Source organism: Stenella coeruleoalba (assembly GCF_951394435.1).
Source record: "Stenella coeruleoalba genome assembly, chromosome: 15".
NCBI lineage: Eukaryota > Metazoa > Chordata > Mammalia > Artiodactyla > Delphinidae > Stenella > Stenella coeruleoalba.
Genome location: NC_137161.1, coordinates 43396641 through 43421862, shown reverse-complemented (window position 1 = coordinate 43421862; position 25222 = coordinate 43396641). Strand labels below are relative to the sequence as shown.

The following is a 25222-nucleotide window of genomic DNA, read 5'->3' as shown; positions in this document are numbered from 1 at the left end:
TGATAAGTCTAGTTAACATCTGTCACCGTACATAGTTACAGAATGTTTTTTCTTGTGATATCTACTCTCTTAGCAACTTTCAAATGTACAGTACAATATTATTAACCATGGCCACCATGCTGGACGTTACGTACCCAGGGCTTTTATTTTATAACTGGAAGTCTGTACCTTTTGATCTATCTCACCCACCCCCCCACGCCTTACCTCTGGAAACCACCAGTCTGATCTCTGTTTCTATGACTTCCGTTTTCTAGATTCCACATGTGTGATCATATGGTATTTGTCTTTCTCCGTCTGACTTATTTCACTTAGCATACTGCCCTCTAGGTCTATCCATGTTGTCGCAAATGGCAAGATTTCATTCTTTTTTTACGGCTGAATAATATTTCACAGTTTTTCATCCATTCATCCAGCAATGGACACTTAGGTTGCTTCCATATCTTGGCTACTGTAAATAATGCTGCTATGAACATTGGGGTGCATGTATCTTTTCTAATTAGTGATTCCATTTCCTTTGGCTATATTCCCCGAAGTAGGATTGCTAGATCATACGGTAGTTCTATTTTCTATTTTTTAAGGAACCTCCAGATCATTTTCCACAGTGGCTGCTGCAATTTATATTCCCACCAACAGTGCACAAAGGTTCCCTTTTCTCCACCTCCTTGCCAACACTTCTCTCTTGTCTTTTTGATAGTAGCCATTCTGACAAGCGTGAGATGATATCTCATTGTGGTTTTGATTTGCATTTCCCTGATGATGAGTGTGCTGAGTGTCTTTTCGTGCACCTGTTGGCCATCTGTATGTCTTCTTTGGGAAAATGTCTATTCAGATCCTCTGCCCATTTTTAAACAGATTGTTTTGTTTTTTGCTATTTAGTTGTATGAGTTTGTTATGTAATTTGGATATTAGCCCCTTTTCAGAGATATGATTTGTAAATATTTCCTCCCCTTCAGTAGGCTGCCTCTTTTATTTATTTATTTATTTTTTTTTGCGGTACGCGGGCCTCTCACTGTTGTGGCCTCTCCCGTTGCGGAGCACAGGCTCCGGACGCGCAGGCTCAGCGGCCATGGCTTACGGGCCCAGCCACTCCACGGCATGTGGGATCTTCCCAGACCGGGGCATGAACCCACGTCCCCTGCATCAGCAGGCAGAGTCCCAACCACTGCACCACCAGGGAAGCCCAGTATGCTGCCTCTTTGTTTTGTTGACGGTTTGCTTTGCTCTGCAGGGCAGGAACATTTTAAATTGTGGCTGCTTTGCCAGATTTCCCTACAACTCCACTGGCAGCCCTGGTTCCTGCTTCCCAAGCCCTCATCAACACAGCCATGGCCAAGCTGTTTGCTCTGCCATTCTGTCAGGTAAACAATGAAAACTGATAGTTTTACTAGGTACTGATCTAATTCATCTTGTGTGCGTGTGTCTGAGTATTTCCTTTTCTGTGAACAGGAACATGTACATGTCCTTCTGTACATGTCCATTGCCAATTATTCTGTAAGAGTATGGTCATTTTCTTACTGATTTTAAGAGATTTTTATATATTAAGGAAATCAGCTATCGTGGTAGAATGTGTTGCAAATTTTTCCCCATTTTATTATTACTTTTTGACTTTACAATATTTTTTCAATACACAATTTTACTATGTTAATGTATTTAAATACATCTAATTGTTTGTTTGGGGTTTTTTTGGCCGTGCTGTGAGGCTTGTGGGATCTTAGTTCCCCAACCAGGGCTTCAACCCAGGCCCCGGCAGTGAAAGCACCAAGTCCTAACCATTGGACCACCAGAGAATTTCCTAAATGTATCTAATTTATTACAGTTTGATACAATTTATCTTATTTGATGAATTCTGGGGTTTGTGTCATAATTAGAAAGGCTTCCCCAATGAGACAGTTTTAAAAGTTAACCAAACAGTGTTTTTAAAATGTAGTTTTAGTTTTTACATTACTTTAAGAACCCCCCACACATGCTTTTGAGTACTCTCAGGCACAGCAAATCATTGTTTCGGGGTGGATATGATTTTTAGAACAATTTCAGAATCATTGGAAGGCAAATATGATATTCGAACTGGGATAATACCATTTTTGGATAAAATCAAGGATGGCAATAAAATCCTGAGGCATTCCCAAAGGGAACTTTCAGAAGGGTGCAGAATCATCACAGGTCAGTAATATAAATACAGAGTCTCCCGAGGTAAGAACTGTGAAAAGCCACACTTGGGTGTGCAACTTGTGGTAAAGTTGTTTTTAAATGACTTGTTTGGAGACCATGAAATGTGAGGAGTGTTCATCCTTGTAGAGGAGACTCTGTTTTCTCCTTCTACTCCACTCACCCCTCACTCTGCTCTCAGTGCTTCACCCTGAGACCAGACGCGTGGGGCTTTTTCCACCAGGCAAATCTCAGACACCAGCTGGGTGCCCAGCATTCAACTCCGTTCTGACACCATCTACCTGGAGGCGGCGTCAGACCCCACAGGTGAGGGCTCAGTCCTGCAAGACTGCCCACCCTTCCGAGGCCCTTCTCAAGTCCAGGTAGTCAGCTGGGCTTCTGATCGACCAGCTGTAAATCAGAGGTTCCTATGACCCCCTCCTGAGATTCTGTAGTTTGCTAGAGAGACTCACAGAATTTAGGAAAACAGTTTAGTTCTTATTGCCAGTTTATCACAAAGGATACAAACGAACAGGCAGGCGGAAGAGACACGAGGGGACGGCATCGGGGAGGGTGCGGGGCTCCCACACTACCCGGGCCCACCACCCTCCCGACTCCTCACCACCCTGGGAGCTCTCCGAACCCTGTACTCTGTGGGTTTTTATGGAGGCCTCTCATTACGTAGGTTTGATTGATTAAGTCATTGATCTCCAGCCCCTGTCCCCACCCCAGAGGTTGAGCCTAGGAAAGGCGGAATCTCTGAGCGCTCTAATCACTTGGTTGGTTCCCCTGTGGTTACCTAGAGGCTTTCCAAAAATCATCTCATGAATGCAAATTCAAGTATGATTGAAAGGGCTAATAGGACTGAGGACAAAAGACCAAATGCAACAAAAGATGCTCCCATTGCTCTTATGCTTAGGAAATCCCAAGGGTTCGGGGAGCTGTGAGCCAGGAGAAGGGATGAAGACCAAACATATATTTCATACTATAAATCATGACATCACAGGCCTGGAAAGAGGCTTTAGGTGGGTGGGGTTCCCACAGCCCTCCTCAATACTGTAAGGGTTGGAAATTCCCTGGTGGTCCAGTGGTTAGGACTCCTCGCTTTCACTGCCTAGGGCGCAGGTCCGATCCCTGGTCAGGGAACTAGGATCCTGCAATCCGCCTGCCCTCCCCCCTCAAAAAAATACTGTAAGAATTATCAGAGCCTGGCCCCGCCTGTGTGGCTCCAGAGGCCAGAGCTCAGACTACAGGGAAGTTGCTGATGAGGAAAGATGTCCTGAAAGAAGACGGCTCTTCATTCACACACGTCAGCATTCAAGGGTGCCCGAGAAAGGGGTCCCTGCTTGGGGTGAGAGATCAGAATCGGGCACCTCCAAGGCCTCTTCACACTCAAGGTCCTTGGATTCGCCTTGAAAATTATGTTGAGTTTGTGGCGGGATAAGCACACCACATGTAGCATCTCTCTATTTTGAGCTACGGTAACGACAATGGCTTGTGTTGATGGAGGCTTACTGGGTGTCAGGCATGGAGCCAGTGATTTCAGCATCACAGCAGCCACGGGCAGGTACCCGTCATCTCTGTCACACAGCCCAGAGGCTGGGACTGTCTGAGCTGAAGGTCAGTGGCTGAGGAGATGAAGGGCCCCATTAGGACCCAGGTCTGGAGGCTTCCGAACCCCAAGCTGGTGTGCCTCCCAAGTTAAGAGTGTCTCCAGATGAAATTTTTCATCACATCAGATCTTGCATGTAGCTATTTATCAAAAGCAGGTTTCTCTGCTGAAGAATCAATCATCACGATCATAATGAGCATGGAATACTTTTTTTATATATATAAATTTATTTATTTTTGGCTGCGTTGGGTCTTCATTGCTGCGCAGGCTTTCTCTAGTTGCAGTGAGCGGGGGCTACTCTTCATTGCGTTGCACGGCTTCTCATTGTGGTGGCTTCTCTTGTTGTGGAGCACGGCCTCTAGGCACTCGGGCTTCAGTAGTTGTGGCACGCAAGCTCAGTAGTTGTGGCTCATGGGCTCTAGAACGCAGGCTCAGTAGTTGTGGCGCATGGGCTTAGTTGCTCTGCGGCACGTGGGATCTTCCTGGACCAGGGATCAAACCTGTGTCCCCTGCATTGACAGGTGGATTCTTAACCACTGCACCACCAGGGAAGTCCAAGCATGGAATATTTAGAAAAACAGTTATAGAGTCAAGAGAAATAAAAACTAGCTCCAGGCCTGACTGCCTCTAGCATGTTAACAGTCCCTGATGTCTTGCTTTTCTGTGTTATTGATTGGCGGATAGAGGTTTCTGTCTAAGAGCTTAAGTGCAGTCCTGTAAACCTTAGTGTCTGCCTCAGATCGATGTGGCTCAGAAGCAGATATCCCCCTATAAGGTATTCTCTCCGGAGGCCTCTCTGAAGGTCAGGAGAGCGCCAGAGCTGCATGTTTGTGGCACAGAACACAGGCAGTGGGATGGCTCCGAACATAACTTCCAGGGCTCGAGGTGCTCAGCACATATGGCTGGGGGTTCTCCAGACCCACCCAGAGGACAGCTCAGGATCAGATGGGTTTGCACATGAGAATGCCAGAGCTCAGAGGCATGCAGGGACTTGTTCTAAAGCAACAAGGAGAGAGGGGAATATAAACCAGGGTTTTCAGCTTTCTGGGGAGGAAGAGATTTCTAATGACTTTTTTAAATGACTCTCTATGCATTGGAATATTATTTGGCAGTAAAAATGACATAATCTATAACATGGATGAACCTTGAAAACTTTAGGTCAAGTGAAAGAAGCCAGACACAAAAGATCACATATTGCCTGATTCTATTTACAGAAAATGTCCAGAAGAAGCAAAATCCATAGAGACAGCAAGCAGACTGGTGGTCACCTGGGGCTCTGGGTGGGGATGGGGGAGAACTGGGAGTAGCTGCTAATTGGGGGCGGATACAGGGTATTGGGGGGTGATGAGAGGGTTCTAAATTTAGATTATGGTGATAGTTGTACAGCTCTAAAAATACTAAACACTATTGAATCAGGCTCTTTAAGTGGGTAACTTATAGTATGTGAGTTACATCTCAATAAAGCAGCTTAAAAACTGGACTGGAACTCTGGGAAGGGAGCTGCCTAAAACAGTAGGTTTCCCCGCACAAAGTTCCCCTTATGCTTAACCACGTCTTATCATTTTGTTCCAGTCTGAAAGCACAAGATCCTTTCTTCCTTTTTCAACTCTTAGGCTTTTTTAAAAATTGATTTCGTTCAATTCATTCATTCATTTTAATTTAATTGACATATAACACTATATTGGTTTCAAATGTACAACAGAATGATGCAATACTTGTATACATTGTGAAATGATCACCACAAGTCTAGTTACCATCCACGACCTTACATAGTTACAAAATTTTTTCCTTTTTTTTTCTTGTGATGACAACTTTAAGATCTACACTCTTAGCGACTTTCAAATATGCAATACAGTATTATTAACTATAGTCACCATGCTGTACATTACATCCCCAGGACTTATTATTTTATAACTGGAAGTTTGTACCTCTTGACTCCCTTCACCCATCTCACCCACCCCCGCCCCCCACCTCTGGCAGCCACCAATCTGTTCTCTGTATCTATGAGCTTGGATTTCTGGTTTGTTTGTCTGTTTCGTTTTTTAGATTCCACATACAAGTGAAATCATACAGTATTTGTCTTTCTCTGTCTGACTTATTTCACTTAGCATAACATCCTCTAGGTCCATCCATGTTGTCGCGAATGGCAAGAGTCCTTTCTTTTTTATGGCTGAGCAGTATTTGCTTGTATACACATACCACATCTTTATCCATTCATCCATCAATGGACACTTAGGATGTTTCCATATCTTGGCTATTATGAATAATGCTGCAATGAACATAGGGGTGCATATATCTTTGAATTAGCGTTTTTGTTTTCTTTGGATAAATACTGAGGAGTGGAATTGCTGGTTCAAATGGTAGTTCTATTTTTTGTGCCAGGTCTTAGTTCCTGCATGTAGGATCTTCGTTGCGGCATGCAAACTCTTAGTTGGGGCATGAGGGATCTAGTTCCCTGATCAGAGATCGAACCCAGGACCCCTGCACTGGGAACGTGGAGTCTTAGCCACTGGACCACCAGGGAAGTCCTTCTTTTTAGTTTTCTGAGGAATCTCCATACTGTTTTCCATAGTGGCTGCACATTCCCACCAACAGTGCACAGGATTCCCTTTTCTTCACATCCTTGCCAACACTTGTCTTTTCATGCACTTGGCCATCTGTATGTCTTCTTTGGGAAATTGTCTATTCAGATTCTCTTCTCATTTTTTAATCAGGTTGTTTATTTTATTTCTGTTTTTGTTTTTGCTTTGCTATTGAGTTGTATGAGTTCTTTATGTATTTTAAATATTAACCCCTTATCAGATATGTGATTTGCAAATATTTTCTCCCATTCAGTAGGTTGCCTTTTCATTTTGTTGATGGTTTCCTTTGCTGTGCAGAAGCTTTTGAAAGACTTGTACACTGCAAACTATACGACATTGATGAAAGAAATTGAAGAAGACACAAATAAATGGAAAGATATTTCATGCTGTTTGGTTTGGGTGGAGTCCTACCAGGAACTCCCACTGGGAAAACAAGAGGATATTTGGCTCCACAGGAAATTTGGGGGGCAGAGAGGGAAGCTCAGTGTCCTGGGTTAGCAGTGCAAATAGGCTTTCAGCAAGAAGACTTCCTTCACTTCTCTCTTGGATGGACCCTTCATGCTCAGCTCAAAGCTTCAGCTGGAATGTCTCTGCACAGAATGAATCTCAGGAGGAACTCAATGTTGCTTCCTAGAGGCTTGGATTTGCAAAGGCTTCCTGTTTCATGGAGGCTGTTTTTGGTACTTAAGCTCATTCTAGCTTTTACTTCTGACCTAGTGAGTTGTTTTTTTTTTTTTAAAGAATATCTTTATAGAGGTATTTTCCTACAGTAAAATGCACAGATCTTAAGAATATAGTTCAAACCACTGTGACAGAGGCACTCATATAGCCCATATCCCTGTTCTGTCACCCCAGAAACTCCCCAGGCAATCCCCCTTCCCTTGGCCCCTGGGGGACCGTTCTGAATTCCATCACAACACATTACCTTTGCCAATTCTGGAACTTCATGTCAATGAAATTGTACAATATGTGCTCTTCTGTGTCTGGCCTTCCACTTGGCATAATGTCTGTGAGACTCACCGGTGTCATTCCTTTTTATGGTTGAGTTAGTATTCCACTATTTCAATATCTTACTTTGTTTCTTCACTTTCCTGTTGATAGTCACCTGGGCTGTTTCCAGTTTGGGGCGTTAGTGATAAGGCTTCTGAGAACATCCTCGCACAAGCTGTTTTGTGGGCATAGGTTTTTATTTCTCTTGGATGGATACCTAACAGTAGAATGGCTGGGCCACGTAGCAAGTGTATGTTTAACTACTGATTATTTTATTATGAGAAACTGCCACACTGTTTCCAACGTGGCTGTAATGGTTACACTCCCTTGAGCAGCACTCCACCGCCCCACCACCACTCTGTGCTGTTGGTCACTTTCTTTTTTTCTTTCTTTTTTTTAAAGGCTGCTTTTTTTTTTTTTAAGAGCATTTATTTAGTTAGTTTATTTTTGGCTGCGTTGGGTCTTAGTTGTGGCACGCGGGATCTTCATTGAGGCACACGGGATCTTTCCTTGTGGCACGCGGGCTCTTCCTTGTGGTGCGCGGGCTTCTCTTTAGTGTGGCGCACGGGTTCCAGAGCGTGTGGGCTCTGTAGTTTGCAGCATGCAGGTTCTCTCATTGAGGCGTGCGAGCTCAGCAGTTGTGGCACGTGGGCTTAGTTGCCACGTGGCATGTGGGATCTTACTTCCCTGACCAGGGATCGAACCTGTGTCCCCTGCATTGGAAAGCGGATTCTTTACCACTGGACCACGAGGGAAGTCCCTGTCGGTCACTTTCATGTTGACCAGACCATTGTATGTAGCAGGTAAGTCCTGCTGCCTGCTGGGGTTTTAATGTGCGTGTTCCCAATGTGATCTAGTGAATTTTAAAGAGGCTTCAAGAATTCTGCCCAGGCCAGCCACCTCCCACGCCTCAGTCCACCCTCGCCTGGAATGCGGCATGTAGAACCATGGGGATTCGCTCTATTTGGGGTACATTCATGGGGCATGCGAGTGTGAGGCAGTGCTGGGGACATGGGGCCCTCCCCCAGGAGCATACACTCCAGGTCAGGGGCAGCACCCTCTGTAAGGGGCAGATTCAGGCCATACAGTCTCTGTCACGATGCTCAGATCTGCCGTGGATGTGTGAAAGCAGCCCTAGAGAAAATATAAAGGAATGAGTGTAGCTGTATTTGTAGACACTGAAATTTGGATTTCATGTAATTTTCGTACATCATGAATTATCTTTCTTTTCACTTGTTTCAATCATTTAAAAATGTAGGGCTTCCCTGGTGGCACAGTGGTTAAGAATCCACCTGCCCATATGGGAACATATGTTTATGTATGACTGATTCACTTTGTTATAAAGCAGAAACTAACACACCATTGTAAAGCAATTATACCCCAATAAAGATGTTAAAAAAAAAAAAAGAATCCACCTGCCAATGCAGGGGACACAGGTTTGAGCCCTGGTCCGGGAAGATCCCACATGCCATGGAGCAGCTAAGCCCGTGCGCCACAACTACTGAGCCTGCGCTCTAGAGCCCACGAGCCACAACTACTGAGACCATGTGCCAAAACTACTGAGCCCACACGCCTAGAGCCCTTGCTCTGCAACAAGAGAAGCCACCACAATGAGAAGCCCGCACACCACAACGAAGAGTAGCCCCTGCTCGCCACAACTAGAGAAAGCCCGCGTGCAGCAACAAACACCCAACGCAGCCAAAAATAAATAAATAAAATAAATTTATAAAAAAAAAATGAAAACGTAGACAGCGTTCCTAACTTAAGGGCCATATAAAAACAAGGGGTAGGCCAGCCTGGGCTGAGGGTGGGCAGAGGCAGCCCCCCGAGATGCCGCTCGAAACCAGGCCGCAGGACCTTCACTTCAAATCCGCCCCTCCAGTGAGGGACTCCCCAGGGGTGAGGGCTGCAGAGGGCAAGATCCAGACCAGGGAGGCCTGTGGATGTTGGTTGTGTGTCCTTCGCCGCCCCTCACAGCCCCACAGGCTCCACAGTTCGGGGGCTCCTTCTCTCTCCCCACCCCCAGCTCTCTCACTGACCCCAGCTCGGACCACTTCCCCTTCTGCCTGGTCCCTGTGGGATGGGACACATAAGAATGCCTGCCCGCTGCAGTCGGGTGCCTGCCTTCACCTGTCCCCTCAAGTCCCCCAGGCCCAGCCTGAGGACCTGCTAGGGAGGGGCTGAGGCTGGTTTACCAAGCTTACCTGGCTGGGGTTGTGGTTTGCAGGAGCTGTGCTGGGCTCAGCCCTCTGCGGAGGGGCTGTGCTGTCTGTAGCCTGGCTAGGATGATTCTGGGGAGTGTCTGGGAGGCAGGGGAGCCCATGAGGAAACTACCACAGGAATCCCAGCAAGAGGACCCAAAAGAGCAGCTAAGGATGGACTAGATAGGGAATAAAATGGCTGGAGGACCCAGACTTCATCTTGGAGGACCGGCTCCTGAGAGAGAGTCCTTGGGAGCTTGGGAGAGAAGGCAGGCCCACCAGGCCTGATGCTATTGGCACTGGATATGCGAGCAAGCAGGAAGGCTTTGGCCTAAAGAAGGATCTGGAGCCCCGTTGGGTGTGGAGGGAGGGCAAGGAAACAGGATGAGCTGTGGAGAAAGATGGTGGAAGGCCCTGGGCCGCACCTGTGACCCCCCCCCACTGGGGCCCTGCCCCAGGACCACACCCACAGACACTCCCCACATGGGGGAGCTCCCACGTGTGCAGTGATGAGCTTGCACACCACATGTGACCGAGCTTTTCCAGATGCCACGGATTCACCCACTCCCCCTCCCTGCGACCCCTCCCCCCCAGCTATGTCCACCTCTAACGCTCAGCGCCATCCTAGGTCTGCAGGCCCAGAGATTGGCCAGTCTTAGAAACTCACGTGAGTGGAATCCTTCAGGCTGTGCTCTTTAGCGCTGCCCACTCTCACTCAGCACTGTTCGTCTGCGTATTGGATGTGGTCTATCATTCTCACGGCTGGGGACTGTGCAACTGTGGGAATATGCCACAGTTTATCAGTCCAGCATTGGTGGGCATTTGCGTGGTTTCCAGTTTGGGACTGTTCTGAATATTTGAGTATTATGAGCATTTCTGTACATGCCTTCTGGTTGGTATAAGCATTCGTTTCTGTTGGGTATTTTCTCTGGACTAGAATTGCTGGGTCAGAAGTAGGTGTTTGTTTAGCTTCAGTGAATACTGCCAGTTTTTCAATGTTAAACCAACCTGTAAGGACTCTCCTTGATGCAGAGACCCCAGAGGTCAAGATAGGATCAGGGAGGAGCAGTGGGAGCAACACTGAAGCCGGGGACCCGAAGACGGCCCTGGGGAACAGCAGCGGTGGTGCTAGCGGGTGTAGACTGGAGGGTTGCTGGTGAGAGTGAGCAAGAGGGCCCCAGATGAGGACCTGCAGGTAGGAACCAGGTGAGCAGCTTTAGGGAGGGGGACGAGCAGGAGGAGACACCGTCTCAGGGAGTGGACATGAAGAGAGTTGCTGGCAGGAATGGGCCATAAGTCCAGGACCTCACCCTCAGCTCTGGAAGTTGAGAAACTCAGCAATACTCCTTCACCCAGGGGTCGGTGCGCGGCCCCTCCAGCAGGCCCCTCCCATCCTGCGACCCCGCCCTTCCTCAGGCCCCGCCCCTCACGTGGTCCGGCGCAGCGCGCAGGCGCACCCTCTGCACCTCCCTTCCTCGCCGCCGCAGCGCAGTGCGCAGGCGCGGCCTGGCAGCCGGCGAAGCTGCAGCATCCTCCGTGCGGGCGTGTCCCCGCGGCTTATCTTGCCCTCCTCCTCCTCGTCCTCCTCGGACTGCCGGCGCGATGGCGAAGCCGCTGACGGACGGCGAGAGGCGGAAGCAGATCAGCGTGCGCGGGCTGGCGGGGCTGGGCGACGTGGCCGAGGTGCGGAAGAGCTTCAACCGGCACCTGCACTTCACGCTCGTCAAGGACCGCAACGTGGCCACGCGCCGCGACTACTACCTGGCGCTGGCGCACACGGTGCGAGACCACCTGGTGGGCCGCTGGATCCGCACGCAGCAGCACTACTACGAGCGCGACCCCAAGGTGAGGCTGCACCGGGGTGGGGAGAGACCCCCGGTGAGGAGGGACCTCCCCGCGAGATGGGGAGAGACCGCCCCCAAGTGAGGATAGACCCACGGGTAAGGAGAGACCCCCTAAGATGGGGAGCGACACCCCGCCCCACCCCCCCACCCCCGGAGTTGAGGAGAGATCACCGGCTGAGACGGCCCCGCACACGGCGTCGCCTAACCCTCACCTCGCGTACTGGGCGGCCTGGAGCCCTGTGGTTGGGGCCTAATGTCCGGGCGGGCAGAGATGGGGGGCGTCACTGGGAAGCCTGCTGAGGAGAAGGAGCCCGCAGTGATGGACTCTGCCTTCCAGGCGCTCACACCTGCCTTGAAGAACTTCATTTAGCTTAAGGTTGGCCGACGTTAAGGAATTGTTTTCTTTTTACAGTTTACACACATGTAGGTTTATGGTAGAAAAGTACAAAATACACGAGAGAAAATTTGCTCATCACCTCCGTTATTAACTGTGTTAAAATATAGGTGCACGTCCTTCTACATCTTTTCCTGTTCTTGAATATATATGCACACTTTTAAAAAGCATGTTGTATATATAATTTTGTGGCTCTTCTGTTTCATTCATCAACATTTGTAGCTTTTTCAACAGCTTTCCAAGTCAGTAAATATGATTCTCCAAAGTGGTAGTTTTCGGTTTGATGGGTATGGGCTTGGCCAGGCCCCTGCTACCAGTTTTTTTTTTTTTTTTTTCCTGCTACCAGTTTTGTTGGTTGGTTTTTGTTTTTTTCCTCTTGACCGTGGAAAGTTTTATCTTTTCTACTATACTAATGTAGAGTGAAAACTGGTGAGGAAAGGACACACTTGCAGGCCTGAAGCCAATTTGCAAAGATTTGACTTGCAGTGTGCACCTGAGCACTGGGCAGTTGCTTTGTTGATAGTATTTTACAGTGTTTTTGTAGGGCGTTAAGAAATGTTTAATAATTGCTAAGTCTGAGATTGGTTGCCTTTCCAAACTTATTCTTTCTGGGGCACTCTTTTTTTCTAAAAGAGAGGTGGTAAAAAGGACAGATTTGTTAGAATACCAACTAGGATCTTCATATTTAGTATGCAAGACAGTGAAGAATGGAGTGGCACCAAATGGCTGAAACAGGTTATTTCAACAAGGGCTTGGGATGACTTTGCCAGGGAAACTGGCCAACAGGCAGTGGCTCCCCCAGAATTCCCTGCTGATGGCAGAGCTCTGATTTGCAATATCATTGTTCTTCATGTAGCAGGTGACACCTCTGACGGCATATTCAAGGGTATTTCCCTGCAGCTGGACCAGAACACACCGCAACACCGTGGGGTCCCATTAGAGTGTTTATTTATATTTAGATCCTGAAAAGGCTAGTGATGGGCTCAGGGATTACAGAAATAACCTTTCATGAACAGGATTAAATCCCTCTAACAAAACAGGTTTGCTCATCCTCACTGATTGCTATGGTGGCTATAGGTGTAAACCTTTCTCTTCTTTAAAGCCACACAGCCTGTAAATGGAAGGTGGTTTGCTTGTCCTGGATAGGAAGGTCATTTGAAAGTGGAAACTTGGAATTTGAGTGCTTCAGTCTGGCTAATTCATGTTGAAAATAAGCTCATCATCTCCTTTTTCTGCAAAAGTTACATGTTTGCTTGTAAAGGACAAGAAACAAGCCCCAGGAGGATCAGAGCTGAGGGGACGTGGAAGGTCTCCCAATAAGAATCCTGCAGAGCCACACCCCCAGCCTAAGAGCGGCTTCAAGGATGTGAACCACTGCACTGCAGACTTAGGCAGCCTGACGATCTAAACAATAAGTTAAAGTGCTTGTATTTAATATTTTTATTTACTTTAAAACAGTTATGCAAGTCCTTGTGATCATTGGAGAAAAAATTAGAAAACACAGATAAGCCAAAAGGAAAAAATTAACTGTAATCTCACCACCTAGTGGTAACACTGTAAATGCTACAAACATCTTGTGTTCCACATCTTTTTTTCTGTGCAGGTAGAAACATTTGTTTTTATTACACAAACTAGTATAGTGCTACGCTGCACCTATTGTTTCATAACTCTCAAGCACTCTATTTTTGGTAATAGTAGAAACGGTTGAAGCTCAGTGCTCAGAGGAAGAGTTTTCAAGTAAGCTGGCAAATCAGCAAGTCAAAAAATCAGGCTAAAATTAAGAAGTCTGCTCTTGGCAGGAGGCAGGCTTAGTTCTAAAGTCGGCTCCAGGCGTCTCTGAAGTGATGGCAAGGTCAGGACTCCACTGCAAACTCAGGGACGGAAAAGAGCTGGGTGGTGAGGGATGGCTCACAGAAATCCAGGCTCCTCCTGGCTTTACCATTTGGCCTGTTTGACCCTTGGGCTTGGGTGGATTTCTTAACCTTTCTTGGTCTCAGTTTCTTCATCTTTAAAATAAGGAAGGTCAAGCTAGGTAATCCATCCCTGAGTACCTTGCCATTCTAAAACATTACAGCTTTGTGTTTGCTGATAAAATGTTTCCACTTGATATTAACATTCCATCCAAAAAGAATTTGAGAATGCTTAAGCAAGATATGCTGCAAAAGTTTCAACTTCATAGAAGACCTCAAAGAGAAAGTTGGGGCAAGACAGTAAGGGTAGGAAAGTGGGTTAAGTTCAGATACATGGTCAGGAGACAAAATGCAGATGTAAGTTCTGGCAACCAAAGCAAATTGCAGATCATGCCCAGTTATGGGAGTCATGGAATCTCTGCAGTAAATTCTAGAATGAGCAGATGCGAGATTTCTTCCATGGGTCTTTAAAGGAGATGTTGTACGATGTGGACAGCTGGCCTGATTGCATCCTTGTAGTGGATGGACTGGCCAGTTTACCATGGCTCTTCCTCATGAGCTCTTGGCATAACCATAATGGTGGACTAAGGAAAGGAGCTCTACCACTGGGTCCAAACAGCTGTCCTAAATATTTCTAGTAAGATAATCATGATGAATACAATTAATCTTATGGTTTGGCTGGATCTGGGAGTTAAAGGAAGATGATCTAGAGCAGTTTTTTGTTGCCTTGGCTGCACACAACCCCTACTTCTGAAATTCTGTTTGAATTAGGCAGGAGTGGGTCCAGCACTGGGATCTTTTTGACCCACTCAACTGTTCTGATGTGTTTGCCCTCATCTGTGTGAAGTTGACCTTGTATCCCACGGGCAAGCTTCCCTGATAGCAGAGAGCTCAGAGTTACTTTCTCTGGCCAGAAGCAGGGGAGGGGCAGATGTTTCATGTTGCTGATTACCCTGACAGCTTGCCAAATGGAAGGTAGGCTGAAGCCGTCATTTATGAGATTAGGAAGCTTTGGATGTGTGCCGTGATTTTTCTTAGAAGACAGTCTAGCCTCTGCTCCTGCAGGCTGTGATGGTTAATTTTGTGTGTCAACTTGGCTGGGCTATGGTGCCCAGATATTTGGTCAAATATTTTTCTGGTTGTTTGTGTGAAGGTGTTTTCTAGATGAGATTAACATTAAAGTCAGTGGATTTTGAGGAAAGTAGATTACCCTCTGTAATGTAGATGGCCTCTAATCAGTTGAAGGCCTGAACAGAACAAAGACTGATACCCCCACCATAGCCACCTCCCCTCTCTTCCTCTCCACATCCCTCCCCAGCCAGAAGGAATTTGCCGGCAGAAGGCCTTTGGACTACAAATGCTGCTCCTTCTTGGGTCTTCAGCCTGCAGGCTCACCCCAGCAGATTTTGGTCTTGGACCCCCATGATTATGTGACCCAATTCCTTAAAATAAATCTCTGTGTATATATCCTGTTGATTCTGTTTTTCTGAGGAACCCTGACTTACAGTGTTGTGTAAGTGGATGGCTTAGGCAGCCTTAGGCAGGTGCTGTGGATGGCTAACCCTTTGTATCTTTATGAAATATTGTAACCGATCTTATTTCTGCATCCTAGCCCTTTATAGATGATTTTTTAAATGTTTATTTTATGTGATTTCAGACTTTTACAAGTTGCAAGAATGATACAAAGAATTCCCATATGGTCTTTATCCGGATTCCCCAAACATGAAACATTTTTAACATGTTTGTTATGTCTTTCTCTCTGTATAACTACATTTTTTCTGTGAACCATTTGAAAGTAAGTTTTAGACTTGATACCCCTTTACCCCTGAAAACTCAAATGTGTAACTTGGAAAATCAAGGAGATTCCCTTATACGACAAGAGCATTTGGAAAAAACTCAGGGTGTTCACACCAACACAGTGTTGTCAACTGCAGACCTTAACCAGCTTTGTCAGCTGTGCTGCTGATAAGAAATACAAGGAAGAAAACTGAGAGCACTTTACACATCTTTCCAGATATACCTCCTTTTTTCCCGCCCATTAAACAGAGCAGGCTCTAACCCATATGGAAACCCACACATTTTAAGAGATGAAGCAGGTAAACAGCAGGCAGCAGATAGCTGGCTCTTTTCTGCCTTGTAGAGGATGGGGCTCTTAGGATATGGCGAAGGGAAGAGAAATGAACACAGAAATTTAGAAAGGTAATTGGACAACTGAAAAGTCTGGTTAAATTTCCTCGAAGATCAGGAACAAGACAAGGTTGCCCACTCTCACCACTATTATTCAACATAGTTTTGGAAGTTTTAGCCACAGCAGTCAGAGAAGAAAAAGAAATAAAAGGACTCCAAATCGGAAAAGAAGAAGTAAAACTGTCACTGTTTGCAGATGACATGATACTATATGTAGAGAATCCTAAAGATGCTACCAGAAAACTACTAAAGCTAATCAATGAATTTGGTAGAGTAGCAGGATATAAAATTAACGCACAGAAATCTCTTGCATTCCTATACACTAATGATGAAAAATCTGAAATAGAAATTAAGGAAACACTACCATGTACCATTGCAACAAAAATATCTAGGAATAAACCTACTTAAGGAGACAAAAGACCTGTATGCAGAAAACTATAAGACACTGATGAAATAAATTAAAGATGATACAAACAGATGGAGAAATATACTATGTTCTTGGATTAGAAGAATCAACATTGTGAAAATGACTACATTACCCAAAGCAATCTACAGATTCAGTGCAATCCCTATCAAACTACCAATGGCATTTTTCACAGAACTAGAACAAAAAATTTCACCATTTGTATGGAAACACAAAAGACCCCAAATAGCCAAAGCAGTCTTGAGAAAGAAAAACGGAGCTGGAGGAATCAGTCTCCTGGACTTCAGACTATACTACAAAGCTACAGTAATCAAGACAGTATGGTACTGGCACAAAAACAGAAATATAGATCAATGGAACAGGATAGAAAGCCCAGAGATAAACCCATGCACATATGGTCACCTTATGTTTGATAAAGGAGGCAAGAGTATACAGTGGAGGAAAGACAGCCTCTTCAATAAGTGGTGCTGGGAAAACTGGACATCTACATGTAAAAGAATGAAATTAGAACACTTCTTAACACCATGCACAAAAACAAACTCAAAATGGATTAAAGACCTAAATGTAAGACCAGACACTATAAAACTCTTAGAGGAAAACATAGGCAGAACACTCTATGACATAAATCACAGCAAGATCCTTTTTGACCCACCTCCTAGAGTAATGGAAATAAAAACAAAAATAAACAAATGGAACCTAATGAACTTAAAAGCTTTTGCACAGCAAAGGAAACCATAAACAAGATGAAAAGACAACTCTCAGGATGGGAGAAAATATTTGCAAATGAAGCAACTGACCAAGGATTAATCTCCAAAACATACAAGCAGCTTATTCAGCTCAATATCAAAAAAACAAAGAACCCAATCAAAAAATGGGCAGAAGATCTAAATAGACATTTCTCCAAAGAAGATATACAGATTGCCAACAAACATATGAAAAGATGCTCAACATCACTAATCATTAGAGAAATGCAAATCAAAACTACAATGAGGTATCACCTCACACCAGTCAGAATGGCCATCATTAAAAAATCTACAAACAATAAATGCTGGAGAGGATGGGGAGAAAAGGGAACCCTCTTGCACTGTTGGTGGGAATGTAAACTGATACAGCCACTATGGAGAACAGTATGGAGGTTCCTTAAAAAACTAAAAATAGAACGACCATACGACCCAGCAATCCCACTACTGGGCATATACCCTGAGAAAACCATAATTCAGAAAGAGGCATGTACCACAGTGTTCATTGCAGCACTATTTACAATAGCCAGGACATGGAAGCAACCTAAGTGTCCATCGACAGATGAATAGATAAAGAAGATGTGGCACATATATGCAATGGAATATTACTCAGCCATGAAAAGAAATGAAATTGAGTTATTTGTAGTGAGGTGGCTGGACCTAGAGTCAGTCATACAGAGTGAAATAAGTCAGAAAGGGAAAAACAAATACTGTATGCTAATGCATATGTATGGAATCTAAAAAAAAAAAGAGGTTCTGGTGAACCTAGGGGCAGGACAGGGATAAAGATGCAGACATAGAGAATGGACTTGAGGACACGGGGAGGGGGAGGGGTAAGCTGGGACAAAGTGAGAGAGCAACATTGACAACTGACATACAAACACTACCAAATGTAAAATAGATAGCTAGTGGGAAGCAGCTGCATAGCACAGGGAGATCAACTCAGTGCTTTGCAACCACCTAGAGGGGTGGGATAAGGAGGGTGGGAGGGAGACGCAAGAGGGAGGGGATGTGGGGATATATGTGTACGTATAGCTGATTCACTTTGTTATACAGCAGAAACTAACACAACATTTTAAAGCAATTATACTCCAATAAAGATGTTAAAAAAAAAAAAGTCTGGTTAACAATGCCTTCAACAGGATCTTCTGGAATAGGAATTACATGTAATTTCAGTTTTAGCTGAGTGTCTTTTCTCAGCCTTGAAACACCATTGTTTTTTTAAAGGTGAAAGTAGCTCTGTTATAACACTGAGTCCCAAGTGTAGTTTGACGTGGTCCAGATCACTTACTATAAATTGATTAGGCTCTGGCTATCTGTCAGGGACAAGGTGGCCTCCGTGATTATCTGGCTCTGGGATGGGGTGAGTAGACGCTTTGTAGAGCTTAATGGCACATAAGGTGGGAGGCACAGGACTGTGACACTGACATCATGTAACACAAAGTGAATTTGTTTCCTGCAGAGCTAAGCGATCTCTGAGTGTAAAATCCCTGTAGATTTTACAGGGATAAAATACTGTAATTTTATCATATTTTACATTTTCCAAGTTGACTTTGCGCAAACAGACCTGTGTTCTACTCCTAGGTACCAGTACCTAAAATATAAGAAACGACATTCGTGGTCCACGTTGAGACACAACCCACCAGTTAGGGGAAGCCAAGGTTCCCCGGCACTTGGCTCTGAAAGAAAGTACGAGTGTGACTTCATAGGTTGGGCCTTAGGAGGTGTGGTAGATAACGCTCGGCGTCCTCACACAAGCACTGTAGTGGTTTTATAAAGCTGTCTCCTCCAAAAAGCCCCTCAGACGCAGTGGCGTGTACACGGGGACATGCTCAGTGAGGACAGGGGTGGAAGGGCCCCTCCCCCCAGCAGCCCTCCTCTCGCTGAGCTGCCCGGGCAGGGCGGCAGGCTGGAGGTGACCTCAGTGCCTTTGTAGAGGCTGGGGGGCCCAGCGGAGCTGAATTCTGTGTTGGGTCAGTGGTCAGTGTCCCTGTGTCATGTCAGGGCCAGCTCTGGCTGGAGGGAGCCACTCTGTGCTGCGAGAGGGCAGCTCGTGGGTTAAGACGCCGCTGCGGCACCGATAGAATCTGATAGACAAGAGGAGTGAGGCTGCGTGTTCCTGGCGCAGGCGGACACCTTCCTGGCCAGATCTGCCTGTAGAATCAGGTTCTTGCTGGTGGTGAAGTCGATTGCCCCAGTCTGTGCTTCAATGCCCTGAGTGTTGAAAGTTATTTCTTTCCTTTTCCTGCAGAGCGTTCAGACCCTTCTGTTAAACAAGGACTCTAAACACACTTTTAGGAGAGGGGAAAGAAATTGGAGGTCTCAGAAAGTCCAGTTGTATGTATTAATCTCGGTTGTAGAGAGAGCAAAATGAGGCTCTACCTATGGGCATTAAACTCCATTTTCACAGAGTTCATTAACTCCTAAGATTCTTTAGGAGAGTAATACGTTGTATAATGTTTGTGTTGATCATATTTTCATCTTTGTCAAGAGCTTTGTTTATGCTTTTCTGTGATGTTACTTGTTGGTGTGGGCTTTGCGTGTAATAAATAAACTCAATTTATAAAAAACTTAAGGCTGCTTCTAGGCCATTTAACACTTGTTACAGCCATATTGCAAAGAAGGGACTCTGCAAGAAAGATCAGTGACCGAGTTCAGGCCTGCAGATGGCCCCCCAGAGCTGTGTGGCAAGGTTAAGGGGTCCCTGCTGTTCTCAGGCTCAAGCAGGTGAACATCTGGTTCTCTATTGGCACCCCTGAGCCGGGAGGCCCTGTCCAAGGTTGCACAGATGGCGCCGGGGAGGCTGGAGGGGCTGGAGAGGTAGGAAGGGGCTGGGCCGGGCCTGCGATGGCCTTGGCCATCAAGCGGCAGAGTTTGCGCCTGGCAAGGAGCTGGCCCTTTGAAGGTGGTTTTTTTCCAGAATTGTCACCCTGTTCTTTAGGTTCCACACCCCTCCCTGAAAATCTGGCCAGGTGAGGGGACCAGCATTGCCGAGTCCCAGGTAGGCATGGTGCTATCAGAGACATAAAGTGACCAGGTCGCCCCACCGGCCGCTGGTGGGATGGGGACCCAGTCCATGTGGTTCAAAATCTGTGCATGTCATTGGCCGGCTTCTCAAGCGCCTTCTTCAGTTTGATGGTTTCACGCTGAACCATCTTAAGGAAACTGGGGAAAACAAAATCAACATACGTGGGGAAACAATAAAAGTTCTCAAGTCACACAGACAAAAACAGCAACAGAAAACAAGGCACAAACCCTGAGTCCAGAGCTCCAGCCAGGCACAGTCTGCAGCGGTGCCTGGTGCAGAGCTGACCGTGGTCGGCCCTTTCTGAGTGGGCAGTGCTGGGGGGACCCTGGATGCCATGCTGCTCCTGCTGCCCTCTTGTTCAGGATGCCGCAGGAGGCTGCCCAGGCAGGTTTACAGAACTAAATACACAGCTGAACCCTGGACACCCATGTTGAACTTGGGAGGAAAATGAAAGAGATCCAGAGGCTTTAAGACTGGGCCCAACATTTTATCCCTCAGCACCCATCTCTTAGAAAAAGAGATAATCAAGCTATTTTCATAGTGCTAGTTAAAAGTTGGAAACTGTAGCAGAAAGATCGAACTACAGCTTTTAAAATACATATTTATAGTTAAAGGCAAAATAAAAACATCTTGATCATATCCCTGACCTGCCAACTTTTTTTCTTTTAATATTATTTATTTATTTTTGGCAGTGTTGGGTCTTAGTTGCGGCACTCGGGATCTCTCAGTGTGGCGCGCAGACTTCTCTCTAGTTGTGGTGCGCAGGTTCCAGAGTGCGTGGGTTCAGTAGTTGCCGTGCACGGGCTTAGTTGCCCCATAGCATGTGGGATCTTAGTTCCCTGACCAGGGATCAAACCTGCGTCTCCTGCATTGGAAGGCGGATTCTTTTTTTTTTTTAATAAATTAATTTATTTTTGGCTGCTTTGGGTCTTCGTTGCTGCTCATGGGCTTTCTCTAGTTGCAATGAGCAGGCTTCTCATTGCAGTGGCTTCTCTTGTTGCGGAGCACAGGCTCTAGGTATGCGGGCTTCAGTAGTTGTGGCTCATGGGCTCAGTAGATGTGGCTCTCAGGCTCTAGAGCGCAGCCTCCGTAGTTGTGGCATACGGGCTTAGTTGCTCCGCGGCATGTGGGATCTTCCTGGACCAGGGCTGGAACCTGTGTTTCCTGCAGTGGCAGGTGGATTCTTTTTTTTAAAATTATTTTTAAAGGTTTTTAAAAAAAGTTTATTTATTTATTAATTTATTTATTTTTGGCTGCGTTGGGTCTTCGTTGCTACACACGGGCTTTCTCTAGCTGTGGCGAACGGGGGCTACTCTTCATTGCGATACATGGGCTTCTCATTGCGGTAGCTTCTCTTATTGCAGAGCATGGGCTCTAGGCGTGCGGGCTTCAGTAGTTATGGCATAAGGGCTCAGTAGTTGTGGCTCACAGGCTCTAGAGCGCAGGCTCCGTAGTTGTGGCGCACGGGCTTAGTTGCTCTGTGGCATGTGGGGTCTTCCTGGACCAGGGCTCGAACCCTTGTCCCTGCATTGGCAGGTGGATTCCTAACCACTGCGCCACCAGGGAAGTCCTGGAAGGTGGATTCTTAACCTCTGGACCACCAGGGAAGTCCCCTGCCAACTTTTTTTTTTTTTTTAAATATAAATCTGATCCATTCATTCTTTCTTTCATTCTTTCTTTATTCATTTTTGGCTGTGTTGGGTCCTTGTTTCTGCTCGCGGGCTTCCTCTAGTTGCGGCGAGTGGGGGCCACTCCTCATCGCGGTGCACGGGCATCTCACTGTTGCGGCCTCTCTTGTTGTGGAGCACAGGCTGCAGATGCGCAGGCTCAGTAGTTGTGGCTCACGGGCTTTGTTGCTCCATGCCCTGCCAACTTTTTATAAAACCTGTTGGGAGAACCCCATAAATAGGCATGGCCTTCATGTGTGCCTAGAGGAAGGGAATGGCTGCTCAAAACATTCACTCACTCTCTGGGACAGCTGGGTGTTGTCATCTCAGTGTGTTTTCACTTTGATTACTAAGCCCCATCTAGAGGGAGGTGTGGTACCGTGCTTTGGGAACCCCATATAATAATAAATCAGTTCAAGTATAGAGTAAATAGCGTCCAGGACAGTGAAAAGTCAGGAGGAAGCAATGGGCCGTGAGCAGCAGTGACAGCGGTGGTGGAGCAGAGGGCAGCTCTGCAGAATCACTCGTTACACTGCGACGTGTTTGTGATTTAAAGGACACTGGAATTTTTTTTGTACGTAAGCATGTTCTTTCAATTTGTAGATTTAATATATATGTAAAGTTTTCTTAAATTACATGTTGAAAAGTTTTTTTAACATTTTATTCATTTTCTTTCTTCAGGAACACTGATTATGCAGATGTTAAGTATTCTTTGTCTTCCGTATGGGTATTTTTCTCTCCAGTCCTCTTCATGCTTTTCCCCCACTTTGCTCACTTTTCCAGCCAGCTTTTTGTTTTCAGCTGTGCCGCTGTTTTGCATTCAGTGCTGCCTCCATTTCTGTGGTGGTTTTATCTCTTATTTATTTTACTTCTTTCCCGTGCTTGGTTGAGTCCCTTTGTTACCTTATCAGTGTTTCTTGATATCTTAGATGGGTCTGTGTTAATGGATTTCATGTGGCCCTTGGTAAATGTTGGGTGTCCTTTGTCTGTTGTATTTCCTGTCTGTTCTGTTTTTCTTCTCAGGGTGTAGACCCTGAGCTCCATCTCTGAGTGGAGGGGATTCTTCCTGAGCCAGTTGCTTGCAGCTGGATGATGGGGCAGGGCCTGCTGTGTGCAGCATGGAGGGAGCAGCCCCTCCTGGTTCCCAGTTTTGTGGTGTGTGTGTGTGTGTGTGTGTGCATGCGCACACAGGTGTGAGCGAGTGTGTGCCGTGGGTGTGAATGCATGTACACATGTGGGTGTAGACATGTGTGCACGCATGTGAGTGTAAAGTGCTTTGTCCCTTCATTGGCCTCAGAAGGCAGAGACCAGCAGTGGACAGTCACCCTCATCCTTCTCCTGCAGCTTGGTGGTGAAGTGTTACAAGGGGCAGTTTCTGGCTGAGTTCTGCCTCCCTCAGTTTCCACCTCTGTTTTCCTAGGGTCAGTGAGTTTTAGGGAGAAGTGGGTAGAGACATTTTTATCCTACCACCTTTATAAGTGGAAGTATTCTATCTTACATACAATATTTATTGAGATAAAATTCAGATACCATACAATTTACCCATTTAAAGTATACAGTTTATTCAGTGGTTTTGATATATTCAGAGTTTTGTGCAACCATCACCACCGTCAGTTTTATAACATTTTCGTTACCCCAGAAAGAAACCCCACGCTTTTTAGCTGCTACCCACCCTAAACTCCCTGTCCGCCTGTCTTAGGCAACTACTAATCTACTTTTTGTTCCTGTAGATTTACCTATATTCCATATAAATGGAATCATACAATATGTGGTCTTTTGTGACTGGCTTCTTTCATTTAGCATAATGTTTTCTAGGTTCATTCTCATTGTAGCTTTATCAGTACTTGATTCCTTTTTATGGCCGAATAATATTCCACTGTATGGATCTGTCACATTTTATTTATCCATTCATAAGTTGGTGGACATTTGAGTTGTTTTCACCTTTTGACTATTAAATACCAGTCTTTTAGTGGACACAGGATTTCATTCCTTTTGGATATATGTCTAGGAGTGGAATTGCTGGGCCAAATGGTAAACTGTTTATCTTTTGAGGACCTGCCAGACTGGTCTCCAGAGTAGCTGTACCGTCTTACATTCTCATCAGCTAGTTTTCAGATCCTTGCTAACCATTTGTTATTATCTGATGGCTTATTAATCATAGTTGTACTAGTGGATGTGAAGTGGCATCTCATTGTGCTTTTGATTTGCATTTCCCTTATGATTCATGATGTTAGTCATCTTTTCATGTGCTTATTGGCAATTTGTATTTTCTTTGTAGAAATGTCTGTGCAGATCCTTTGCCCAACCTACCACTGGGCTGTCATTTTATTATTGAATTGTATATATATATTCCAGATACAGATCTCTTACCAGCTATGTGATTTGCAAATATTTTCTCCAAGAAGAACAGAGCTGGAGGTATCATGCTGTGACTACACTCACAAAGCTACAAAGCTACAGTCATCAAAACAGTATGATACTGCAACCTAAATGTCCACTGACTAATGAACAGGTAAAGAAGATGTGGTACATATATACAATGGAATATTACTCAGCCATAAAAAAGAATGAAATAATACCATTTGCAGCAACATGGGTGGACGTAGAGATTATCATACTAAGTAAAGTAGGTCAGACAGAGAAAGACAAATATCATACGATATCACTTATATGTGGAATCTAAAAAAAAATGATACAAATGAACTTATTTACAAAAAGGAAACAGACTCATAAACATAGAAAACACACTTATGGTTAACAAAGGAGTAAGGGGGGTGGGGGAGGGATAAGTTAGGAGTTTGAGATTAACATATACGCACTACTACATATAAAATAGATAACAGAGACCTACTGTATAGCACAGGAAACTCTACTGAATATTCTGTAATAACCTATAAGGGAAAAGAGTCTGAAAAAGAATATATATATGTATAACTGAATCACCCTGAAACTAACACAACATTGTAAATCAAGTATACTCCAATAAAAAAACAAACAAACTAACAAAAACCAGTATGGTACTGGCGCAAAAACAGACACATAGATCAGTGGAACAGAATAGAGAACCTAGAAATAAACACACCCACTTAACGGGCAGTTAATCTAGGACATAGGAGGCAACAATATGCAATGGGGAAAAGACAGGTGGTGCTGGGAAAACGGGGCAGCTACATGTAGAAGAATGAAATTAGATCATTCTCTCACACCATATACAAAAATAAACTCAAAATGGATTAATGACCTAACTGTAAGACCAGATACTATAAAACTCCTAGAAGAAAACATAGGCAGAACACTCTTTGACATAAATTTTAGCAGTTTTTTTTTATCTTAAGGCGAAGGAAACAAAATAAAAAATAAACAAATGGGACCTAATTTAAACTTAAAAGTTTTTTTTGCACAGCAAAGGAAACCATTGACAAAACAAAAGACAAGACCTACTGAATGGGAGAAAATATTTGCAAATGATACGACCAATAAGGGGTTAGTATCCAAAAT

The 25222-nt window shown here is 45.2% G+C and overlaps 1 protein-coding gene across 1 annotated transcript in view; it reads left to right on the top strand.

Moving 5' to 3' along the window:
- The first annotated feature begins 10885 nt into the window (after nucleotides 1-10885).
- Nucleotides 10886-25222, top strand: part of PYGB (glycogen phosphorylase B) — a 54014-nt gene continuing 39677 nt past the window's right edge. Inside the window, exon 1 of the mRNA XM_079946417.1 lies at nucleotides 10886-11375. Within this exon, the coding sequence (XP_079802543.1) occupies nucleotides 11133-11375 (243 nt within the window). The 5' untranslated portion in view covers nucleotides 10886-11132. The remainder of the gene's footprint in view (nucleotides 11376-25222) is intronic.